The 22,798-nt window shown below is 34.5% G+C and overlaps 2 protein-coding genes and 2 non-coding genes across 4 annotated transcripts; 1 reads left to right on the top strand and 3 right to left on the bottom strand.

Annotated features, from left to right (window-relative positions):
• Positions 1-1,002: 1,002 nt before the first annotated feature.
• On the bottom strand, positions 1,003-2,559 carry LOC112084174. The gene has a single exon (XM_024153410.1). It carries the CDS (start codon positions 2,557-2,559, stop codon positions 1,003-1,005), a length of 1,557 nt encoding a protein of 518 aa, XP_024009178.1.
• Positions 2,560-5,442: 2,883 nt separating this feature from the next.
• Positions 5,443-5,549, bottom strand: LOC112084232. The gene has a single exon (XR_002898191.1). It is a non-coding gene; the product is annotated as a small nucleolar RNA R71 (small nucleolar RNA).
• Positions 5,550-8,624: 3,075 nt separating this feature from the next.
• On the top strand, positions 8,625-9,014 carry LOC112084173. The gene is made up of 2 exons (XM_024153408.1): positions 8,625-8,747; positions 8,790-9,014. Exons 1-2 carry the CDS (start codon positions 8,625-8,627, stop codon positions 9,012-9,014), a joined length of 348 nt encoding a protein of 115 aa, XP_024009176.1.
• Positions 9,015-19,929: 10,915 nt separating this feature from the next.
• Positions 19,930-20,034, bottom strand: LOC112084225. Its single transcript, XR_002898184.1, has one exon. It is a non-coding gene; the product is annotated as a small nucleolar RNA R71 (small nucleolar RNA).
• Positions 20,035-22,798: the final 2,764 nt, after the last annotated feature.

Genomic DNA, 22,798 nt, shown 5'->3' with positions numbered 1-22,798 from the left:
TTACTCGAACTAAAGCGGTACGAAGCTCATTCAGTCTTGTTCGGTCCGGACTGAGTTTCGAGATCTCCTCCTCAAAAGATTTTTGGAGATGCTGTAACTGGACTTTTGTGTTACTTTGAATTGTTCTCTTCCATTTCGACAACTCCTTTCTGCAATCAGCTATGCGATCTGTGACTCGCCGAAACCCAGAATGCTTTTGCCAACCTCTCCTTATTACTTCTGTTGTCTCAGGTTTTTGACACCATCTCTTGTCGAAACAGAATCTTCCTCTACGTGTTTCGATGTTACCAGTTAAGCGAGTTAAAATCGGGCGATGATCAGAACCCCACTTCCTCAAGTACTCAGTGTGAGAGCGTGGAAATAATCGAAACCATTCTGCGTTACCAAACGCTCGATCCAACCTGCATTGAATCCACACTGTTTCTTTTTCACCATTAGCATTTATGATAGCCCTCCATCCACCCCATGAGAAGATATTGCCTGATGTTGGAGTTTCTTTTAGACGACAATCTCGGATAAAAGATCTGAACGGATAGAAACTCGTTTCAGGTCTATTGTGTCCCCCTGTTTTCTCCGAATTGTTAACAATCTCATTGAAATCCCCCACGAGGAACCAAGCATCACCTCTCCCACTACCAAAATCGGTTATCATATCCCAAACTTGTTGTCTTTTATCTCTTTCTGGGTCCCCGTACACAAAAGTTATGAAGAATTCCACTGCTCCGATCTTGACTTTTGTGTCGATAAGCCGTTTATTATGCAGCAAGATATCCACCTTATAAGTATCCTTCCAAAATAAAGCCAAACCACCACTGAGACCCACTGGATTCACCAAGAAATTGTGGCCATAACCCAACGATCTCGTAACTTTCAAAACGTGTTCACTAGAGTTTTTAGTCTCTAGGAGAAACAGAAAATCCGGGAGATGTTCACGACACATCTCCTCAAGGCGTCGAACTGTCAAGTCGCTTCTCATCCCTTGACAGTTCCAACTGATTGTCGTCATTGAGGATTGGATGGTTTCTGGTGAACCATCAAACCTTCAGCTTGTTTGGACATCTTCGTGGACACTCCCTCTCTTGCAGTTGCCTTGCGTTTACTCGTGTGTTCCACTCCGTGTTCTGTTTCTACCTCTGTCTCATTTTGTGAGGATCCATTCTGAGCTTTGCTTCCACGCGGTTTTCTTGCCCACGTTGCGTTTCTCTGCTTAGATCCCTTGTTTCGACTGTTTGTACCCGTTGAACTCTCCGTGCTCGTTCCAATTTTGAAGACCAGTTCACAGTTTGGGACTGGATCAGGGCCAGTATTATCACAGTGTGGGACGAAATTCACAATGCCCTCCATGTTAACACCATCCATTTTATCGTTTCCAGGTGGGTCTTTCTGCTTTATACCCGTATTGACCATTTCTTCCACGCATGTTCTCCCCTTTGTCACCTGATCGCCAGGAACCATCGTGTTCACTGGATTTGGATTTACGGTATCATGTGCTCTTTGGGAGTTTGGTTGACCTCCACTCTCCGCTAATGATGTTCCTTGAAACCGCATTGGACCCATTTTGTTGGTATCGTGGGACATGATTGTTTCAGCATTTGATTCTGAGATACCGACAACCTTGGGCGGAGCTTCAAGTCTAAGGTAAGATCGTTGTGCCACCGGATCCTTTGACAGATCATCGAGAGTCTGCTTCATTCTCATTTCCCTGATATATCTGTCATTCGGATCACCACTGTTCATGTAGATACGCATTTGATCAAAGACTTCTGGAGCTACTACATTTGGTCTTGGTGCGAACCCTGGGGGGGCTGATGGAATCAGATAAGGCATGATCTGATCAGCGAGGTTGTTGTGATGTTGTCTCTGCAGGTTTCCATTTTGAGTAATTTCAGACCTCTTCAAAGTCTCCGATACACCACGATTCTTCTGGTTGAGCAGCAAAGGGCATTTTGCTTTCTCGTGAGTTAAACGAAAACAGTTGAAACACTTCTTCACCAGACGTTCATATTTTATCTCTACCGTTTCCACACCTCCTCTGGGAAGATTAACCGTTTTCGTCTCTCGAACAGGTTGTTCCAGATCCAGGATGACTAAAACTCTTACGAAAGCTTGTAACACTGATTTCTCCGGGTCATATTCAATTGTTACAACTTTACCAATTCGGTCCGCTATTCTCTCAATGGTTTTGAGAGTGAAATAGTTAACTGGTATTTTATGAATACGAATCCAAACTGGTGCCGTCTTGAGAAAATTTGCAGGAGGGGTTTCCACCCATCTGTCCATAACCACTCCCCAATCATCGAAATCCCATATACCCTGCTTCATTACTGTCTTGATATCCGTCTCCAAGTCGAAGATGAATTGAAAACTTTCCCTTGTTAAAGCGATTCCTTTCACTCTTTCATAGACCTTCCATATTCTCGGCATCATTCGAAGCATTCGAGCCATATTCTGACAATCAGGGTTTAAAAGACGTCCAATCAAACTCTTACCACTTCTTTCCACAGCGCTATAGTCGTCCTCATCTGGCAGATCTATCGGAGTATCTTCGTCAAGAGACATCGATTTTAACGCGTTGTTTAGCAAGCCATCCATCAGAAGAAGAAAAAGAAGCTTTTTTTGTTGAGTTCTCCTTCGTTTGATTGCTTTGTGCTTGTAGGGTAACTGAGACGGCCGTAAGAACCCTAAATAAACACTAGAATTCTTTGAAGATTTACTGGGAAATCTCTTGTTTCGTGATTTTCGGAAGATTTTTTTGGGAGAAAAAAGGAAAATTTCGAAATAGATCGAATTAGCGGCAAGGAATATTTCCTTCCGAAAGTTTACTCCCCTAGGAATAGCTACACCAAAGCCTCTGTCCACGGGAGAGAGTCCTGAGCCCATATCTATTATACTTCTCTATTTTTATTTTTTTCATTCCTCCAAAATGCTGCCTTAGGACTTGAACCCTGTATCAGTAGCCGCATGATTAGAGTATTAACCACTGCACTACAACACATTTTCAGATGTTGGTGTGTCAAATAATATATTTAATTTAGCGTTTAAATTAGAGATATACCAAATTTCCTTTACTGAAAAAATATTATAATATTTTCTTTAAATAATTTATAAAACAAATTTGAAAATTAAAATTAATTAATGATAACGATAAGGGTAATTTAGGACTTATAATTATTTTAAAATGATTAGTAGGTTATGTGGATAATAAAATATATCATGGATTATTTGATAACACCGGATTTTGACTTTGTTTTAATATCTTATGCAGCTGTTTTAAATATGTTTTCAATGATTTTTAAGTGATATCTTTTTTTTTTAGAGTTTTAAAAGACTTTTCAGAAAACTTGGACTAAAGATGTGCAATTTGGAACAAATGAACAATTTTGGATAAATACAGGCTGTCAGAAGTATGATACTCGATGAAGACCTTCACACCGTCTGATCATCCCCAAAATTTGAGACATCATAGATGAGACAACCAGATTTCTAATGCAATTGGTTTGGAGAGAATCCAACGGTTAGATCTTTACATATTCCCGATGCACTAAAGACAGAAAATGCAGTCTCGAAGGAGAGCATAAGCTACGACCGCGACCAGACAAGGCTTCCCCGCGGTCAAGACCACCGCGACCGCGGCCAGACATCATTGACGTTCGAAAAATGACCTAATTTAAGCCCAAGTTAAGCCCCTACTTATTCTTCAAACCCTAGACGTTTGCAACGAATTAGAAGGCTATATATACTCATTTTAAGTCATTCAAATGACCAAGTTGTGGAGAGAGAGCAGAAGCGAGCCGCATGCCTCGGAGTTGCCGTCTTCGAGAGAAGAAGGAGTTGCCGAAGGAGCCATCATCGATCTCTATCTTCATCCTTGTTCTTCGTTCTTTACCTTTCTCTTATTTAATTTCCAGCAAACTACAATACTTATGAGATGTTCTTATACACTATGATTGAGTAATTCCATTGTTGGGTTTTAAGGGATTTTTCAAAGGGAATTCATGGATTGATTAAAGGTTTTTTAGATTAGGGTTTATCTTTAGATTTCTTCGTCCAAATTTGTGTTTCGTTTATGTGTTTCGTTTATGTGGCTTGGATTGATCATCTAGCTACTGCGATTAGGTTGATTTACTCAGTGAAAGTGTTGTCGAATCGATTAACCATATTTAGATCAACAAATTCTCTTAGACGGCGTGAGTCGATCTAAAGCGTTTTGTGAAATTATCAAACTAATTTGTCTAGCCACTTAGAGAACTGAATGGAAGTTTAGTAAATCTGGGTGAATGAATTTGTGATTAATACTGCGTGAGTAGGTTAGTCTTGGTTTGATTTCAGGAACATATCTATAAAAAACTTGATGTTTAATTCTCTTGTTAGCTAGTCTATGATTTTCGGCGAATTCCCTAACGCCAAACACCTTCTCGTATTGATTTGATCTTATTGTTTACTTGTTTTTAATTTTATTATTTGCTATTTTCTTCACTATTCACAACCCCCAAACAAACACCCATATTTTCATCTTAGCTCAATTCTCATCTCAAGTAAACTCGTATTGCAGTTACTTGGTCTTTAGTGGATCGAACCCCAAGTACTACAACGTACATCTGTGCGCTTGCAGAAAACTAGGGTTAAAACCTGAGAACATCAAGTTTTGGTGTCGTTGCCGGGGACCTTTAACGTTGCCTACGAGTTTCAGATCAGAATCGAGTCTAAGGTATCTTCTCTTGTTCATTTTTGAAAAAAAAAACGAAAACAAAAAATTATATATACATATAAATAATACTGAGATGGGCAAGAACAATAGACACTTGCAAGGTTTAGATAGGCTTAGAGGTAACCTCAACGTCCAACAAAACTTTGATAAGGACGATCGATTCCAAGACGCTCCTCGTTAAACCCTAAAAGATTATAACAGTCCGTATGCTTTCTATGAGAACCGTTCTCCCATTAGTCTATAACCCATCAATGTAGACTATGATAGTAGCCCTAAGCTCATAAAATTGGTCAAGCAGAACCAGTTCCGTGGTGATGCATCGGAGAACCCCATGGACAATCTCGAAGATTTTGAAGAAATCTGCAGCACCATGCAATCGATCGGAATACCTGCAGATTACATAAAGTGCAAGTTGTTTTCATTTTTCTCTGTGATAAGGCACGTGCATAGAGGCGGACCCAGTAAGAGAAATGGGTGGTCAAATGATACCCCTTAAATATTTAAATAAATTATTTTGAATATGAATATGATGAAAATTTTGTAGCACAGCAGGAAAATATGGCTTATTGAACCCCTTAAACTCAGGTTCAAATTCCTTTGACACCGGTTAATAAACTTTTTAGGTCTGCCACTGAACATGCATGGTTTAAGTCTTTGTCTCCTGGTTCACTCAGATCATGGGACGAATGCAAGGCTGCCTTCCTTAACCATTTCTACACCTCCTCTAGATCAAAGTTCTTGAGAGAAAAGATTTATAGGTTCCAACAAAAAGGAGGCGAACCTTTTCATGAAATTTGGGATCTTTTAAAGGTTACATCAGAAAACGTCTTCACCACGGTTTTACAGAGACATGCATCTTGAACACCTTCTACGAAGGTCTTGAATGGACATATAAGGCACCTCTAAATGTAGCAAGCGATGGAAATTTCTTGACAAAGACTGTGGAATAATCTTAATGGTAAATTTGAAGCTCTTTCCACTCAGGTTGGTAGCATGGACGTGCAGCTATCACAAACCATAGATAGTTCAAAAAGCATTGAATTTATTGAGAGACGAATCGCTGAGGTACATGAAAAAATTGCCCAAGACACCCGCAACCTTAAGCTTAAGTTAGGCAACATGAATGATCTTGGGTACAAGTTAGACATCATGTATGATTACCTCAACAAGAATAATGAGGAGTCATTCCAGAAGTTCACTAACCTCTAACCTCATGTCAAGATGCTCGGAAAACAAATCAGACAAATTGAAGAAAGTGTGAAGAGACAAGATGGTCATTTCCGGGAAAAACCGTAGACAATCCAATGTGGCGTTGCAATGTCATAGACACTGATGGTGAGAGAGAAGTCACGCCTATTCCTAAAAATCAAGATACTGAAGTTAAATCTCCAGCATTTCCTGAGGAGTATGATGCAATAGGCAAAGTTCCACACCAAAGGAAGCTTCATAAGATAAATGATTCGGTGAAGTTTGTCTTCCCCTACATAATTGAAGGTGTGGAATTTTCTGACTCTCTATGTGACACAGGAGAAAATTTGAATGTGATGTCTAAAGCAATTGCAAACGAGCTGGGGATGTGTGATATCAAACCTCCTCACGGTTCTGTTATGTTTGGAGACAATTCAAGCACGATTCCATATGGTTTCGTAACGGATTTGATGGAGCAAGCAGGAGAGTGTCTTGTTCCTGTTGATTTTCACATTCTTGAGATGGAAAATAACTCTCCCAGGACATTAATATTTGGAAGTTCATTCACTGCAACAGTGCGGACAGTTGTTGATTATCCCAACCGCAGAGTTTGTTTTTCTAAAGTCAAAAAGAGAATTTTCTATCCAGCAGTCTGTAGTGCTGGAAGCTCTTACTGTATAACCATCTACAAGAAAGAGAAGTTGATTTTAGACCCTGGAGATAACAAGGAAAGGTGCCAACACGTTTCTATACAAGCCCATTCAGTCGAGCCTAAAGGAGTTGTCGAATCGAGAAAATCGAAGCACAAAGCGAGAAAATCTAAACGCAAATCAAAGAAATCTAAGGGCAAGACTATCTCACCTGATGCAAGCTCGAGATTGACTTCTCTAAACCTTATTGGAGACGTGGAGAAAGATGGTAATGCTAAAGTAGTCACACCAGAGAACGTCCAACCCCACCTCCAAAAGCAAAACCTTCTGAGCTTCCTTGGTTTATGCATATCACGAATTACCTAGCAGCAGAGGTCGAACCGCCACAATTCTTTGGCTACAACAAAAAGAAGTTTTTGTGTGATGTTAGAAGATATTTTTGGGATGAACCATATCTTTATAAGCAGTGTTCAGATAACTTGTTTCGAAGGTGCATCTCCGAAGAAGAAGTTCCAAAAATCATTTTCATTGTCACAGATCTAACTATGCTGGACACTTTGCTACTGATAAGACTGTAGCAAAGGTTTTATAAGCTGGGTATTGGTGACCTACCATGTTCAAGGATGCCCATAAGTTCATATCTAAGTGTGATGCTTGCCAAAGACAAGAGAACATCAGCAAGCAACATGAGATGCCACAAAACTTCATTCAAGAAGTTGAATTTTTTTGATGTTTGGGGAATCGATTTTATGGGTCCTTTTCCTTCGTCTTTTGGAAACAAGTACACCCTTTTTGCTGTTGACTACGTGTCTATGTGGGTAGAGGCCATAGACACAGTGCCATGCTTAGATCTGCGGTGGCTTTAGGCGAACTAAAAAAATATGACCCTTACAAAAGATTAGTATAAAAATATCATCTTAAACATACAAAAAAATAATAATAACCGAAACTATAAAAATTATAAAACATAATTTTTCTTCTTTTCTTTTCTAAAAATTTATTTACCAAACTCACATAATCGAGTTATTTAACCACAAATCAGACGGCTATGTAACGTATAACCGGGAATCGGCTGACAATCCGGTCGAACTTTTAAAACCAGATAAATATGGAAATACTAATTAAAAATTTTCAAACCGATTGATCCAGTCAAACCCAAACTTTGTTTGAACATTGGTTTTTAAGCTTAAAAAGATTTTAATTGATACTAGATTTTGCGTCCACGCTACGCGTGTATACTTTTAAAAACCAGATAAATCTAGAAATACTAATTAAAATGTTTCAAACCGATTGATCCAGTCAAACCAAAACTTTGGTGAACATTGGTTTTTAAGCTTAAAAAGATTTTAATTGATATTGCTACTTATATTGAAGAAAAATTATAGGCCTCCTCATTTAGATATGGATGTGAGACTTTTTAATTTATACTTATTTTAAGTTTTTAGTTAAATTTCCTTTTTTAGTTTTCCTTTTTTATGTTTGAATATCCATAAAAATAAATATCAATAATATTAGTATATTGGCTTATCTCAAAGGAATAACCCAACAATATTTACCTCATTAACTATATACATGCACTAATTAATAAAATTGTGGCCTTAAACTTTTTTCAATTTTTGGTGGCCTTAGGCTAATGCCTAACTCACAAGACATGATGCACGGCTCTGCATAGACAGCCCCACAAAAGACACAAAAGTAGTAATGAAGATGTTCAAGTCGATCATATTTCCAAGATTTCATGTTCCGCGAATCGTGATAAGTGTGGTGGTTCTCACTTCATCAACAAAGTCATTGAGAATCTGTTGAAGAAAAACGGAGTGAAACATAAGGTAGTTACACCTTATCACCTACAGACGAGTGGCCAAGTGGAGGTATCAAACAGAGAACTCAAAAGAATTTTGGAAAAGACAATAGGACCAACAAGAAAAGATTGGTCAGGAAAGCTTGATGATGCTGTATGGGCATATAGAACTGCGGTCAAAATTCCATTGGGCACTACACCTTTTTATCTTGTTTATGGTAAGGCTTGTCATCTTCCATGGGAGTTAGAGCTCAGGGTAGAATGGGCAATAAGAAAGATGAATTACGACATCCAGACGGCAGGTGCAAAACGTTTGATTCAGTTGAAAGAGTTAGACGAGATTCGCAATAATGCCTATGAGAACTCTAAGATCTACAAAGAGAAAACTAAGGCGTTTCATGTCAGTAAAATAGTTTTTAAGACTTTCTCATTTAATGACCAGGTTCTACTTTATAACTCACGGTTAAAACTGTTTCCTGGGAAGTTTAGATGGCGATGGTCTGGGCCTTTCAAAATCAAAGACGTTTTACCATATGGTGTTGTGGTTCTATGGAACCGTCAAGGAGGCGATTTCACTGTCAATGGACAACGTCTTAAGTCATATCTTGCAGACATTCAAGAAGAAAAGGAAGATCCGATCTCCTTAGCAGATGCGCCGAATGCCTAAAAGACGACCAAGTCAAAGCTAACGACTTAAACCAAGCGCTTAATGGGAGGCAACCCACTCGGTATTTTAATTATTTCCCTTTGACCTTTATTTTCTATTTTGTTGCTTTGTTATTGTTTCCTTTAATTTCAGGTTTTTACAAAGAAGAACGAATAAAAGACGAGCAGAAATCATAAACCAGAAAACGGCAATCACTCCGGCCCTGTTGAAACTTCGACCTGCGCTGCCATCATTCCAACCGCGACTCATTCTTCTGGCAAGGTAAGTACATCTAAACACTTCAAAATGTTCATCCGTTACTAACGAAATTTGATTTTTTTTTAGTTTGTTTTGGACATAAAAAAAAATTTTCAAAAAGTTTTCAAATTTTATTCAAAATTTTTCAAACCAGGGACATAGGAAATAATACTATGATGATTTTAGACTAGTGTGCTTCTACGCTATCTCCTTGTTATAACTCTTTTGCGATTTAAAGATAGACTAGGTGCTAGCTAGAGTACTTACACTACGAACTCCCACCAGAGGACTTCTATTCATGAAGATTCATTCTGAATAGGATATACTAGCTCATCTTATTTGGAATTGACTTAAATTTCTCATTGAAGCATTAGATCAGGGAAAAAAATCATACATCCATGACTCCTTTCTCATATTTAGCTAGTTTCCCACCTAACCTAACCTCTTTCAAACCACATGCATTCTCATTTTTCATTTCACTATATGCAGATATGTGCAAAAATGTCGGAGAGAAAGAGGATCGACGCAGTTTTCAGTCACTGAAGACGGAGACCTGCGATTTCACCGGAATGATTCAACAAAAGGAGAACTCTTGGTTTGCCTCATAAAACTAAAAAACATTGACATTTCGTCCTTTAGACTCTCTCTCGTAATTAAAGGTTGTTTCCCCTTCCAAAAAAAAAATCCAAAAAAAAGAAAAAGAAAAAAAAATATGAAGAAAAGGAAATAAAAACCTTATAGAGTCTAGGAGGATCGAATATTATCCTTGAGACGAGCCTTGGTTCGATTATTTGGAGTTTAGGGAGATTATCTTTCTGATTCCCGAAAAATATCTAAGTCTGGGGGAAGTAGCTGTTTACAACCAAGGAGGAAAGCTTATGCAGCAACATTTGGCAAGGAGGACTGAAAATTGCGGACATCAACATGTCCACTCTCTCTTGCGGTTTTGCATAATATCTTGCATCCTCCAGATCTTCAGGTAACCTGAAACACTTTAACTCCACCACTTAAATAGCCCTGAATTACCAAACGCCGTCTACCCTGAAAGATGTCTTTAATAAGAATTCACTATGCACTTAATGAATGTAAAGAGCTAGTTTACTGGAAGTTAGATCTAAGTGTGTAGTATTCACATGACGGATTAACGGATTAGTTATGTTTGTATTTTGGTGAGAATTTTCTAGACTAGATCCAGATAGATGTTTTACGATAGCTTATGGTTTAGAAGGACGGTCACTGAGATATTGTTTAGTTCCTAAGGATTTTTAAAGATTCTTTCCTGACTTGATCTATGTTTTGTTTGAGGACAAACAAATGTTTAAGTCTGGGGGAATTGATAACACTGGATTTTGACCATTTTTATGGATTGTTTTAATATCTTATGCAGGTTTTTAACTCTGTTTTCAATGGTTTTTAAGTGATTTCTATGTTTTAGAGTTTTAAAAGACTTTTCAGGAAATTTGGACTAAAGATATGCAATTTGGAACAAATGAGCAATTTTGGATAAATACAGACTGTCAGAAGTATGGCACTCGATGAAGACTTTTTCACCGTCCGATCATCCCCAAAATTTGAGACATCATAGAGGAGACAATCAGCTTTCTAATTCAATTTTTTTAGAGACAATCCAACGGTTAGATCTTTAGATATTCCCGATGCACTAAAGACAGAAAATGCAGTCTCAAACAACCGCGGCCAGACAAGTTTTTTCCGCGGTCAGGACCACCGCGACCGCGACCAGACATCATTGACGTCCGAAAATGTCCTAATTCAAGCCCAATTTCAGCCCACTACTTATTCTTCAAACCCTAGACGTTTCCAACGAATTAGAAGGCTATATATACTCGTTTTAAGTCATTCTAATGACCAAGTCGTGGAGAGAGAGCAGAAGAGAGCCGCACGCCTTAGAGTTGCCGTCTTCGAGAGAAGAAGGAGTTGCCGAAGGAGCCATCATCGATCTCTATCTTCATCCTTGTTCTTCGCTCTTTACCTTTCTCTTATTTAATTTCCAGCAAACTACAATACTTATGTGATGTTCTTATACACTATGATTGAGTAATTCCATTGTTGGGTTTTAAGGAATTTTTCAAAGGAAATTCATGGATTGATTTCTGGTTTGTTAGATTAGGGTTTATCTTTAGGCTTCTTCATCCAAATTTGTATTTCGTTTATGGGTTTCGTTTATGTGGCTTATATCGATCATCTAGCTACTGCGATTATGTTGGTTTACTCATTGAAAGTGTTGTTGAATCGATTAACCATATTTAGATGAACAAATTCTCTTAGACAGAGTGAATCGATCTAAAGCGTTTTGTGAAATTATCAAACTAATTTGTCTAGCCACTTAGAGAACTGAATGGGTGTTTAGTAAATCTGGGTGAATGGATTTGTGATTAATACTGCATGAGTAGATTAGTATTGGTTTGATTTCAGGAACATATCTATAGAAAACTCTATGTTTAATTCTCTTGTTAGCTAGTCTATGATTCCTGGCAAATTCCCTAACGCCCAACACCTTCTCCTATTGATTTGATCTTATTGTTTACTTGGTTTTAATTTTATTATTTGCTATTTTCTTCACTATTCACAACCCCCAAACAAACACATATTTTCATTTTAGCTCAGTTCTCATCTCAAGTAAACTCGTATTGCAGTTACTTGGTCTTCAGTGGATCGACCCCTAAGTACTACAACATACATCTGTGCGCTTGCAGAAAACTAGAGTTAAAACCTGAGCACATCATTATTCTACCCATTTCAAGAAAAAAAAACAGGTTATTCTAGAAACTTTTCTCAAGATTAAAACAAATTATTGAGACTTATAGGTATATTAAACAAAATACATAAACATTTCAAAGGTATTCCTAAAGGTTTAATAATTCAGGAAAACATTCCTAAACCATTATGAATCATTCTTGAATATTAGGGAAGCCTTCCCGAACTGAAAACTCAGACCTGGGTTTCAAATTTCTGACGATCTGCAGTTTGGAAATGGTTCCAAAATGATTTAAGATTCAATGGATTTTTGCCGAAAACCTATAGCTTGAGCACAAAAGTTTTCAAAACCCCCAATTTTTTTCCTAAACCCCAATTTTTTTTCCTTAAAAATTGAGATTTCGATTAAGGTTTCGAAGAAGTTGGAAAATTATTTAAAGGAGACCAAGTTGGGATTTGCTCGATTTCCAGAGTGAAGATTTGCTAACTCCGATGACAATTTCATCAAATTCCAGATGAAATTCTGACAACAGTGGAAGTCGTGAGGCGATCATTGAGAGTTTTTGTGAGATTTTTGATTTTTATGGAGGAAGAAATAGAATTAGAAGTAATCATGTTTAATGAATGTTATATTTGTCCACGTGAAAAAAAGAGGGCTCCTTTTTAGAAGATTTAGTTTTTAGGTCATTAATGAGAATCACCCTTTTTTTAGTGATAGCATCTATAATTTTTTTTTTAAAAAAATCATTTGGAATTTTTAAAATTTTTGTCATTTTTGTTTTAATTTTTTTTTTCCAGATATTTATAAATTTTGATAAATATTTAAAATTCAAAATTATGGAAGTCACGTATATGAATAGATGTGCCTCTGTTCTGGTTTCTTTTTTTTTATAAAAAAAAACTTAATGTCCTAATATTTACTATTATTTAGTTTTTGTAATGATTAATATATATCAACTTGGATATTTTATTGTCGAATATTTTTGCATCAAAGGTATGTCACGCAAGTAACAAAGACTGACCAATTCAAATCAATTTAATTTGATTGGTGAAAAATATACGTAAAATTTAAAGCCAGTATCGGTATTCATCATGATGAACACAATTGACAATGACTTTATCAGCCTATAACCAATATAATAAGCCAAACCCAAGTTCATCATTCCACAAGATATCATAACCAAGATATTACAAGATTACAATCATAATTATTATTATTATTGTTAGAAAGTTATATAGAGGGATTGCAAAAAATAACTTAAAATTTGTTTTTAAATAGAAAAGCAGAGTTTTTATTCAATATTAAACAAGAGTAACCTAAAAGGATAGAAAAATTATCATTTTCTCCTTAATGAACAAACAAAAAACAGAAATAATAATTACTGTTATAAATTTGCGAAGTCTCAAAATCCTATGAAGTTTACTATTTAGAGTGTTGAAAAAAGACAAGAAAAAAGGATATTTGTATAAAAAAGGAGGGAAAACATGTAAAAGGAAAATGTAATTAAAAGAGTTAATCGGCTAAAATGATTTATTTTTTAAAAAATAAACTAAAACTGATTAAATTGCGATTGTTTTTTTTTAAAAAAAAAAGCAAAGGAAAGAAAAATTAGTTAAATAAAAAAGGGAAAAAACCATGTAAAATGAAAAGGAGATTTTAATGATTTATTTGCACTTACCTGTTGGATACATTTAAAGGTATGATTGCAAAAGCTGGAATCAGTGACTTGTAGGAAAAAAAAAATATGTTTCTTATTTTATGTAAGATCTTAAAGAATTTTGGGGGATGAAGTCTAAGAAAATAGAACAACAAAAAAATATGTTAATGATTACAATAAATAGGAAAGAACAAAAAGCATGATCATAATGTGTATAGCTGAAAGAAACGATTAATTAAATTAACAAAGAATGAAAACCAAAATTACAAAATCAATTTATATCGACATAAGCATTAAAGCTGAACATTTAAATAGGAAAAAAAAACAGAGCAAGACCTAAAGAATGCCGAGAAGTTAAGAAAATACAACTAAACACATATATATAAGAGGAAGAATACGCTAGGATTTAGGTTTCTGTGGCTATGAGAGTTATTAAAATTGCTGGCTCATGGCCTATTATCGAAGAAAAATCTATGTCATGGGTTTGTACAAGTATGATTAATGATAGACCTATCAAAATAAATTAAAATGACACATAATATTTTTCATTAATGCCACGTAGGACAATCAATGTGGTAATGACACATAGAAGTTTTGACCTCGCAAATAATAGTATAGACTAGGTAGTAATCCGCGCCTTGCGCGGAGTGAAATATTTATAATTTTTTTATAATATCTTTGTTTGAAATAAAAATATAAACAATAAAAACTTAAAATTCTAAAACAAATATATTATATTAGTATAAACTATATTGTTATATAAAAATAAACCATGTTGGTAACAGTATAAAGATAAAATTGTAATATATAATGTTATATAGTGTATTTTAATATTAGAATAATTAAATTAACTTTAACAGTAATGAAAAGAAAACTACGTATGAAAAAAATTTTGAGGTTGATTTATGAAGATTTTTAGAGTTTAAGATTTAATGGTTATTAATTGGTTTGTGGATTTGTACATTATAAATAGATTCTACTGTTATTTGTAAACATATTATAATATTTTTTAAAAATCCATTGTTATTGGTTTGATAATTTTTATAATCTAATAAAAATATATTGTTATTCAAAAGGTTTTTATTTTAGTGATTCTATAATTCTATTATAATCTAGTGTTATTGGGATAAAGATTCTTTACAATTTAACTCATAAATCAGAATTTTCAAAATACTACATATATGCCTTAGATTCTCAAAATCTGTAAATCCACAAAACTCTCTGCAAATTTAACAAATCCAAAAAAACTCTTGAAGATTTGACTAATCTCATAACTTTTAAATTTAACCAAAATCTTTTTAAATCCAATTGACAATAACACCTCCTCCCCTTTAGCATAAATAATAGAAATGATAAAAGTAAATAAAACAAATAATTAACTTCTGAGTCGATTAAAACAATAACTTAATATTTTTTTGCAAAGTCTTATGATATTCACCTTTATTTTAAAATATTCTTCAAAAGTTTTAAATCAAAGGTTGAGTTGGAAAAAAAAATAATTATGGGAAAAAAAATTATAATAGTTCAAAAATACTAATTTTCAAATTTTTGTTTTTTAAATGATGAGTAAAATGTTATAGAAGTCATTTCTTATTATATAGAGGATAATCGTAGGGATTCCAAATTGTTATATATAATTTTTTTTCAAAATTTTGATTTTTTTTTTAAATAATCAATAATAAACAGAAATAAATACAAAATATATCTGATAACTATATTAGGTAACAACCAAATTCCATCTGTATTATATTTTAAAAATTTGTAACTGATATTTTTACAAAAAGTAAAATTTTCGTTTTTGTCTTGAATATTTTTTTTTAAATGGTTATACTACAATGATTTTTTCTAAAAGTATAAAAATCAGAAAATAATCTATAGAAATATTGAATGCATAGTTTTACTGAAATATTTTTCAATCATAAACAAATAGCTTCATGCGCCGAGTGAAGTATCTATAAAACATTTTATTTAACATGATTTATTATATTTAAAAATAAATAGTTTACTTGATTTTATATGTATGCTAATAGTATTATGATGACTACTAATATGATTTTGTATTAGTATTGCAATTACAAATATCTAATATGATTATAAGATTTTAATATGAATTTTCATCTTGTTTTTTTAATATGAATGTAATTTTATAGTTAATATTTTAACTGAAAAATTGATATATCTTATTAAATAAAACATTTAGTGAATATTTTTTTTGTTTTTCAAAATTCAAATTATCGCATATGCATAAGATATAAATTTATTATATGTTTGATGTGATAATTGATTCAATAAAAGTGAACAAAGAGAATAAAAAAATATAATGATTTAAATTATTTTATATTATATTATTAAAATCTCAAAAAAAATTTCTGTTTGATTGACTAATAAATGTATTTTGAAATTATTTACTAATTTTCGTTTGTTTAATTATGGAAAGAAAGATATTTTTTTGAACCATTACTTTTAATGATTAGTTTAATAAGATATATTTGATTCTCTAACCAAATTAATATGAGTGGCATTGATTGTAATTATTCTAGTAACATAAGCTTTTTTCATAAAATTCTTGAGAATCTCTCTGAGCTTGACACCTCAGCATGGCTAATTTGTAAATCACACATGATCCAAAGGTCTTTTTTAATGTGTCCTTGTAAAATAATAATATAAGATATCCTACAAATTTCGTAGCAAAATCAGCCAAAAAACGAAGTGGTAAAAGTCTCACATCGACGAAATAGAGTAAAGGTCAAACTCAACATATTTTTTAAATAGTGATATACTTTAAATGAAAAAATACTGAGTGAACTAATACAATTTGGGCTTCGAAAGCCCCATATATAGCTAAAATTGATTTCTAATTAATTGTTAATTGAGTGATTAATCGCTAATTGGACTAATTATTCGTTGACTAAATCGACTAATCATTGACCAAGCCGATTAGTCGATAGTCAGATTAGTTCTTCCAATTAAAGCTAATTGGTCTGATTTTTAGAACATGGGAATCTATTAATTTTGGATTTACTTTTTTGAATTTATTTAATAATTGAAATTATTTAATTTTAGAATTAATTTAATTGAAATTATTTTTATATAGTTCATAAGAAAATGGTGGGAATATGGTACGAAAAAATTCGTAGAAAAATGGTAGGAACTGAAAAGTGGAAGGAAAGTAGTAGCAATATAATTGCCCTACGATATTTTGACCAAATTTTCTGATAAAATTATCCGACGAAATTTTCGTACCAAGAATTTCGTAGAAAATTTCTTACCATTTTCTTACATTTATGATTTCTGACGGCTTAGAACCTACAGAAATATTTCGTAGGAAATTGGTAGGAAAAACCTGTTTCCTATGATTTTCTGATGATATATATCGTAAGAATATGTTATCTTTTCTTGTAATGTTTGACCTAGTTCAATTCGTATTGTTTCATCACCAAAATCATAAAAATTAAGCTATCTATTTTACCTAGACAAATAATACTTTACTAATTAGTTGATTAACTGGTAAGTCGATATTATATTGTTCTTATTTGTCATTAGGAACTAGAAAGTGATATGTTTCCAGAAAAATATATAACTATAAAAAATAACAAATACCTAAGAACTAAGTAATATCAACGATCATGTGCAGAGTGAAATTATTATTACAAAAAGTTTAAACGTAATTTCAAATACAAAATCTATTATAATTGTTGGTGAAATTATTATCCGATATTTGAGATCCACTTGTATATGCTAAAACATGTAGTAGTTTTTATTAATGTAATGATTTTTTTTTAATTATTTTCAAATTTACAATGAGTTTCTTTTTAAATTTGAGATTACTGAAATATGAAATATTTCACAATTTTTTTTTTAATTTCACAAAAAAAATATATATTTTGATATACTCATATTTTACATCATTTTAGCATACTTTAGTTTTTGAGTCCCATGGATATGTTTTCTTAACATTCTTAGAGTTTTAGGTATTATCTTAGCATAGATAGGTTTGCATAAAGTCTAAGCGTGGCTTGCATTGTTTTGGTGTCTAAATCCGGTTCTTGAAGACATTTGGATACTTGGGGAGTTATGGAGCCAAATATCATTGAGTCTGGAGCAAAGGAAAGCGTGTAATGAAAGGCAAAAGCTTGTGGCTGAGGTGCTTTTATCATTGTTCAAACCAGTGTGATCAAATGTGATTGGAACAAAGCAAAACTAAGGAGATTCACCCACACCGTGGCCGGTACTGAGGCTCACACCGAGTGACCTCAGAAGCAAACACTGAAGTGCCAAAGATCATCTAAGACTGGTGTTCAACTCGGTTCCAAGCTCAACACCGACCACACATACATTCCAGACCGAGTGTGACACCGACCCCTACACCATGGCCAACACTGGTCTCAGTCCCTCGGTGTTCTCCATCCTTCGTGTATTCTCCCTAAGTGTCCCTACTGGTTTCAGGCTCGATATCATCGCCGAACACACACACACTTCACACTGAGGCCAGCACCAAGTACAACACCGGCCGGGAGCTTCTTCACAAAAACTGAGACACGTCACACCGAGACCAGCACCAGCTGATGTGGTCTGTCACTAGGCTGATGTTGACCACTTAAGGCCATCTTTGACCACCGGCTTTACACATCATATATAAGGTTCTAGAGCTAATTTATGTTGTATCTCTTCTTCTCTTATGTTCTTGGAGAGAAAAACTCAGTCTTTGTATAAGATATCTTCTATTTTTATGCAATTCAAGTTTTAGATTCATCTGAATCTCTGTATTCTTATCTCTTTAATAATGATTAACACCCTAATCTTTTTAGATTTCTGGTTTAGTCATAATTAATGTGTAGTCAACTTTTTAGGCTTTTGGGTGTGTAAATTAGGGTGCTTAGATGTTGATCCTTGATGTTTAGGGCTTAGATTCTTCATTTGCTTTCTTATCTAGTTCCTCCTAATGCCATATTTTCTTGAGAAAGTGAAATCTGGGTTCATAAATATTTCATCCATCAAAAGTGTTTGATAAAATGCCTGAATAAGCTAAATGACAGTTTAATGTATATTTCACATGAAAATGCTTGTTAGATCATTAAGTGATAATTAGAACTGGATTATAATGCTTGTTGATTCATCTTTTCACTAATGAGAATTAGATCTTGATAAGTTAATTAACAAGGTAATCATCATCATGAGAGTGAGTTAATTGAAATTAAGAGTTCTTAGCTAAAGGAAATGTCTTTTTGATTGCTTTAACATCATAGATTAGCATTGAATGGATCCTAGTTTTACCTTATTGAATCAATGTCTGTTTAGTTATTTTCTTGTTTGCTTTTATCAATGCTTAATCTTGTTTAGTTTATCCTCTTGCTAATTTGAATTTGGTTTATTTAGGTTGTTAGATTATCATTTAAAATCAACTTTGTTGCTTAACTCATTTAGTTTCTTGCTTTCCTAGTTCTTAAGACTTAACCCCTTATGGATTGATACCTCTTATGCTGCATAGCATCTATAGTATTGATTTCTAGATTGACAAAACAACTACTTATCAATTGGCGTTGTTTCCATTGGGGTTTAGCTTTGAACATTAGGATTTGGAGTCTTTGTGAGATTAAGGTTTATTTTCTTTTGTTTTACTAATCTCTTTCCAAGTTTTGGTGTTTTTTCTTTTGCAGTTGTATGAAGACAAGGAGTAATGGCAGTGCTCACGGAGAAAAAGGAGAGAAAGAGAAAGGGTTCAACATCTCCAGCGGTTAGGCATGGAGAATCTGAATGCTGAGAATGAAGTAGAGCAACAGGCACAAGGTGCTCAAGTGCAACAACAGAGGAACGATTTGAATGTTCAGCCTCAGGGTAATGGAGGCAATGGAAAGAGGCACCAACAAGGAGGAAATCAAGATCACTTCCCACCAGACTATGCCCGTGAATATAGACAGCCACATCATGCACCTAGAGAGCCCATTCTGGTTGGCACAGGAGATGCTGCAAACACTCATGTGAACAGACAAGGGATCCAAGCTTGTCCTATTGGTTATAACAACTTTAAAGTCAAAGCATGCTTGATCAACATGGTTCAAAACAACAAATTTCATGGACTGCATATGGAAGATCCATTGGATCATGTAGATCAGTTTGACAGACTGTGTAATCTCACCAAGATAAATGGTGTGAGTGAAGATGGGTTTCACCTCAGGTTAGTCCCCTTTTCCCTTATAGATAAAGCAAGACAGTGGGAAAAAAATCCGCCTCAAGGATCTATAGTATCATGGGACCAGTGGAAAACAGATTTCCTAGCTAAATTCTTCTCCACTTCAAGGACTGCTAAGCTAAGGAATGAAGTCTCTAGTTTTACTCAAAGGCATAATGAAAAGCTTCAGTGAAGCTTGGGAGAGATTCAGTTACACTCTTTAGTGTCCTCAACATGGTTTCAGTGAGTCATATCTGCTCAGAAAATTGTATAGAGGAGTTTTACCAAAGATTAGGAGTCAGTTTGATACAGCTTTTAATGGAAACTTCATTGCCAAAGAAGTTCATGGGTCAATGGAGCTAGTAGAAAACTTGGTTCAGAGCAATGACACTTATGGTGAGGAATATGACAGATCCTATAGAGATGAAGGCAGTCCAAAGAAGCAAAGAACCAGAAAGGATATAAAAGAGTTGAATGCTAAGCTTGATAAGGTTTTACTTGCTTCACAGAAACCAATTCACTATGTTGGTGAATTTGACCCAAGGAGCTTATGGACACTGAAGTTGTCCAAGAGGAGGTCCATTATGTTGGTAATCAAGGCAACTACAACCAGGAGTTTAACTATAGGAATTATCCTAATTTTTTTATAGAAATCCTAATGTTGCAAACCCTCAAGACCAGGTGTATCTAGCACAACATAACATCTCTTAAGATCACCACCAACAACAATACCAGTAAAAGTATCAGTACCAAAGCAACTATAAGTCTGAAGCTCCAGCAAGATTTCCTCCTGGTTTTGGAAACCCATCACAATCATTAATGTCAGGGTCCTTAGAAACAAGACATGAAAGCTATGTTACAACAACCTCTTCAGGGCCAAGCTAATGGAACAATGGATATCAGAAAAAAAGAAATGGCTGAGATTCACAATAAAGTTGATTGTCCTCACTCAGACTTCAATTCAAAGATAGAGAACGTACTCTCCCAGTTTGAGACATTAGCTTCTAAAGTGAAGACTCTAGAGAACAAAAAGAGACACTCCACTTCTCAAACTCAAGGTTCTTAATCAGGCAACTCAATTGCTAATCCAAAAGAGTATTGTAATGCTATATTCTCCAATGCTGATAATCAAATTTCTGTTCAAGAAATTAAGTTCCTGATGTAGGGATTTTTAGGATCTAAACCCATTTCTTAAATATGTTAATGTCATTGCAGTATTTAAGGTATCAATCCAAATGGGATGGTTCAATCACTAGAAATCCATAGAACTAAATAGGTTAAGCTAACCAGATGATCTTAAATGACTCTAACAACCTAATTAAATGAAAACAAAACAAACTAGAAAACATGGAATTAAGAAAATCTAAAGACTAACAACTAAACAAAGACTAAAGCAATGCAAGAAAAGTGGATCCTTAGGTGGGATCATTGACTTTGGACAATCTAGATGTGATCTATGATGTTAAAACAATCAGAAACTTGTTAAACCTTTGGTCTAGATCACTGAATAAGACTAATTCACTCTCATGACACTAATTCCTTTGTTAATTACCTAATCAAGAACAAACACTCATTTGTGAAAAGACTAATTAACAAGCATTAATTTCAAGATCTAATAACCGATTAACCTCTTAAAAATTCACTCTCATGAGCTAAGAAGGTTAATCATAAATATACAAGGATAGCAAGGTCAGAGAATCACTACTTTCTTTGGTCTACATCAGTAAAGAAAGATTAACCAACTCTCATGACCTTAATCACTTTGCTAATCATTATTATCAAGATTTGATTCTCATGAGTGAAAAAATGATAAGAAGGCATTAACAACAGATTTCAATAACCATTTAACTCATTAGACATCTATTCTCATAGGCTAAGCAAGAAAAACTCTTCATTTGGTTCTTTGGGGCATTTCATCAAACATCTTCTGATGTGAAATCTCCTATGAACTTTGATTAACTATCTCTAGTCTAATCAAGCATTAAACACATCAAATGAAGAAATAAAGAAGAAAGTAAGTCTTAAACAACATAGATCAACCCCAAAATTCCCTAATCTATCACACCCATGGATCCTAAAAAGAGATTACTCACTAAACATGCTCAAACCCAGAAAATATATGAAGATAAGGGTGATATACATATTTAATGATGATAAAAGAAGATAGATTAAAGATAAGAAGACAATAGATGCATTCAAACTACAAGAAAACTATATACAAGGTCTTGTTTCTCCAAAGGGGAAGGTTTTGAAAGAGAAAACAAGACAGATCCCAGAAATTAGGTCAGAACATATATATATATATATATATATATATATAGTGTTAAGGGTTGGACCGGCAACTCGGAATAAAACGGGTTTTGACCCAGTCAAAGGTGGTCTGAGGAGGTCAACATCAGCCATGGCTTGACCGATATCGGTGGCCGATGTTGTGAGTGTTCTTGAGCTAGGAATCAACATCAGTCTCTTCTTGTGTAATGTCGTCGCTGATGTTGTTTGGTGTTTGTCCGAGTGCAGCATCCGTATAGGGCACATCAGGCATGGCTTGGGTGATATGGTGACTTCAAGACATGGTGGAGTGAGAGCAACATCAGTCTTGATCAGGCCAATGTTGTGGCTGATGTGAAATGTTGGTTGTTCGGCTCTAATATCAGGCTGGGAGAATAAGGCCAACATTGGGGTGAGTTAGGGTAGTGTCAAGGCCGATGTTGCTTCTTTTCTGGTTCCAACATCGGCTAAAGCACATTGGCCATGACTTGGCCAATGTTCACATCTTCTTGGCCGAGAATAATCACTCCTTGTCCATTCTTCAAGACTCTCCAAGCTCTATATGTTGCTTTTGTTTTACGTTATGTTCTTCTTCTATACTACTAATTACATGTCTTTTGCCCAATATAAGTGAAAAGACTCAACAAGGAACATCAAACCAAGACTCTTGCTCATTTTGAGCAAGCCCAAACCAGTGTCACTCTTTTCTTGTACTTAACTATAAAAACACGCCTACA

Source organism: Eutrema salsugineum, unplaced genomic scaffold, assembly GCF_000478725.1.
Source record: "Eutrema salsugineum unplaced genomic scaffold, Eutsalg1_0 scaffold_5, whole genome shotgun sequence".
Lineage (NCBI taxonomy): Eukaryota > Viridiplantae > Streptophyta > Magnoliopsida > Brassicales > Brassicaceae > Eutrema > Eutrema salsugineum.
This window is presented reverse-complemented; position numbering and strand designations above follow the sequence as displayed.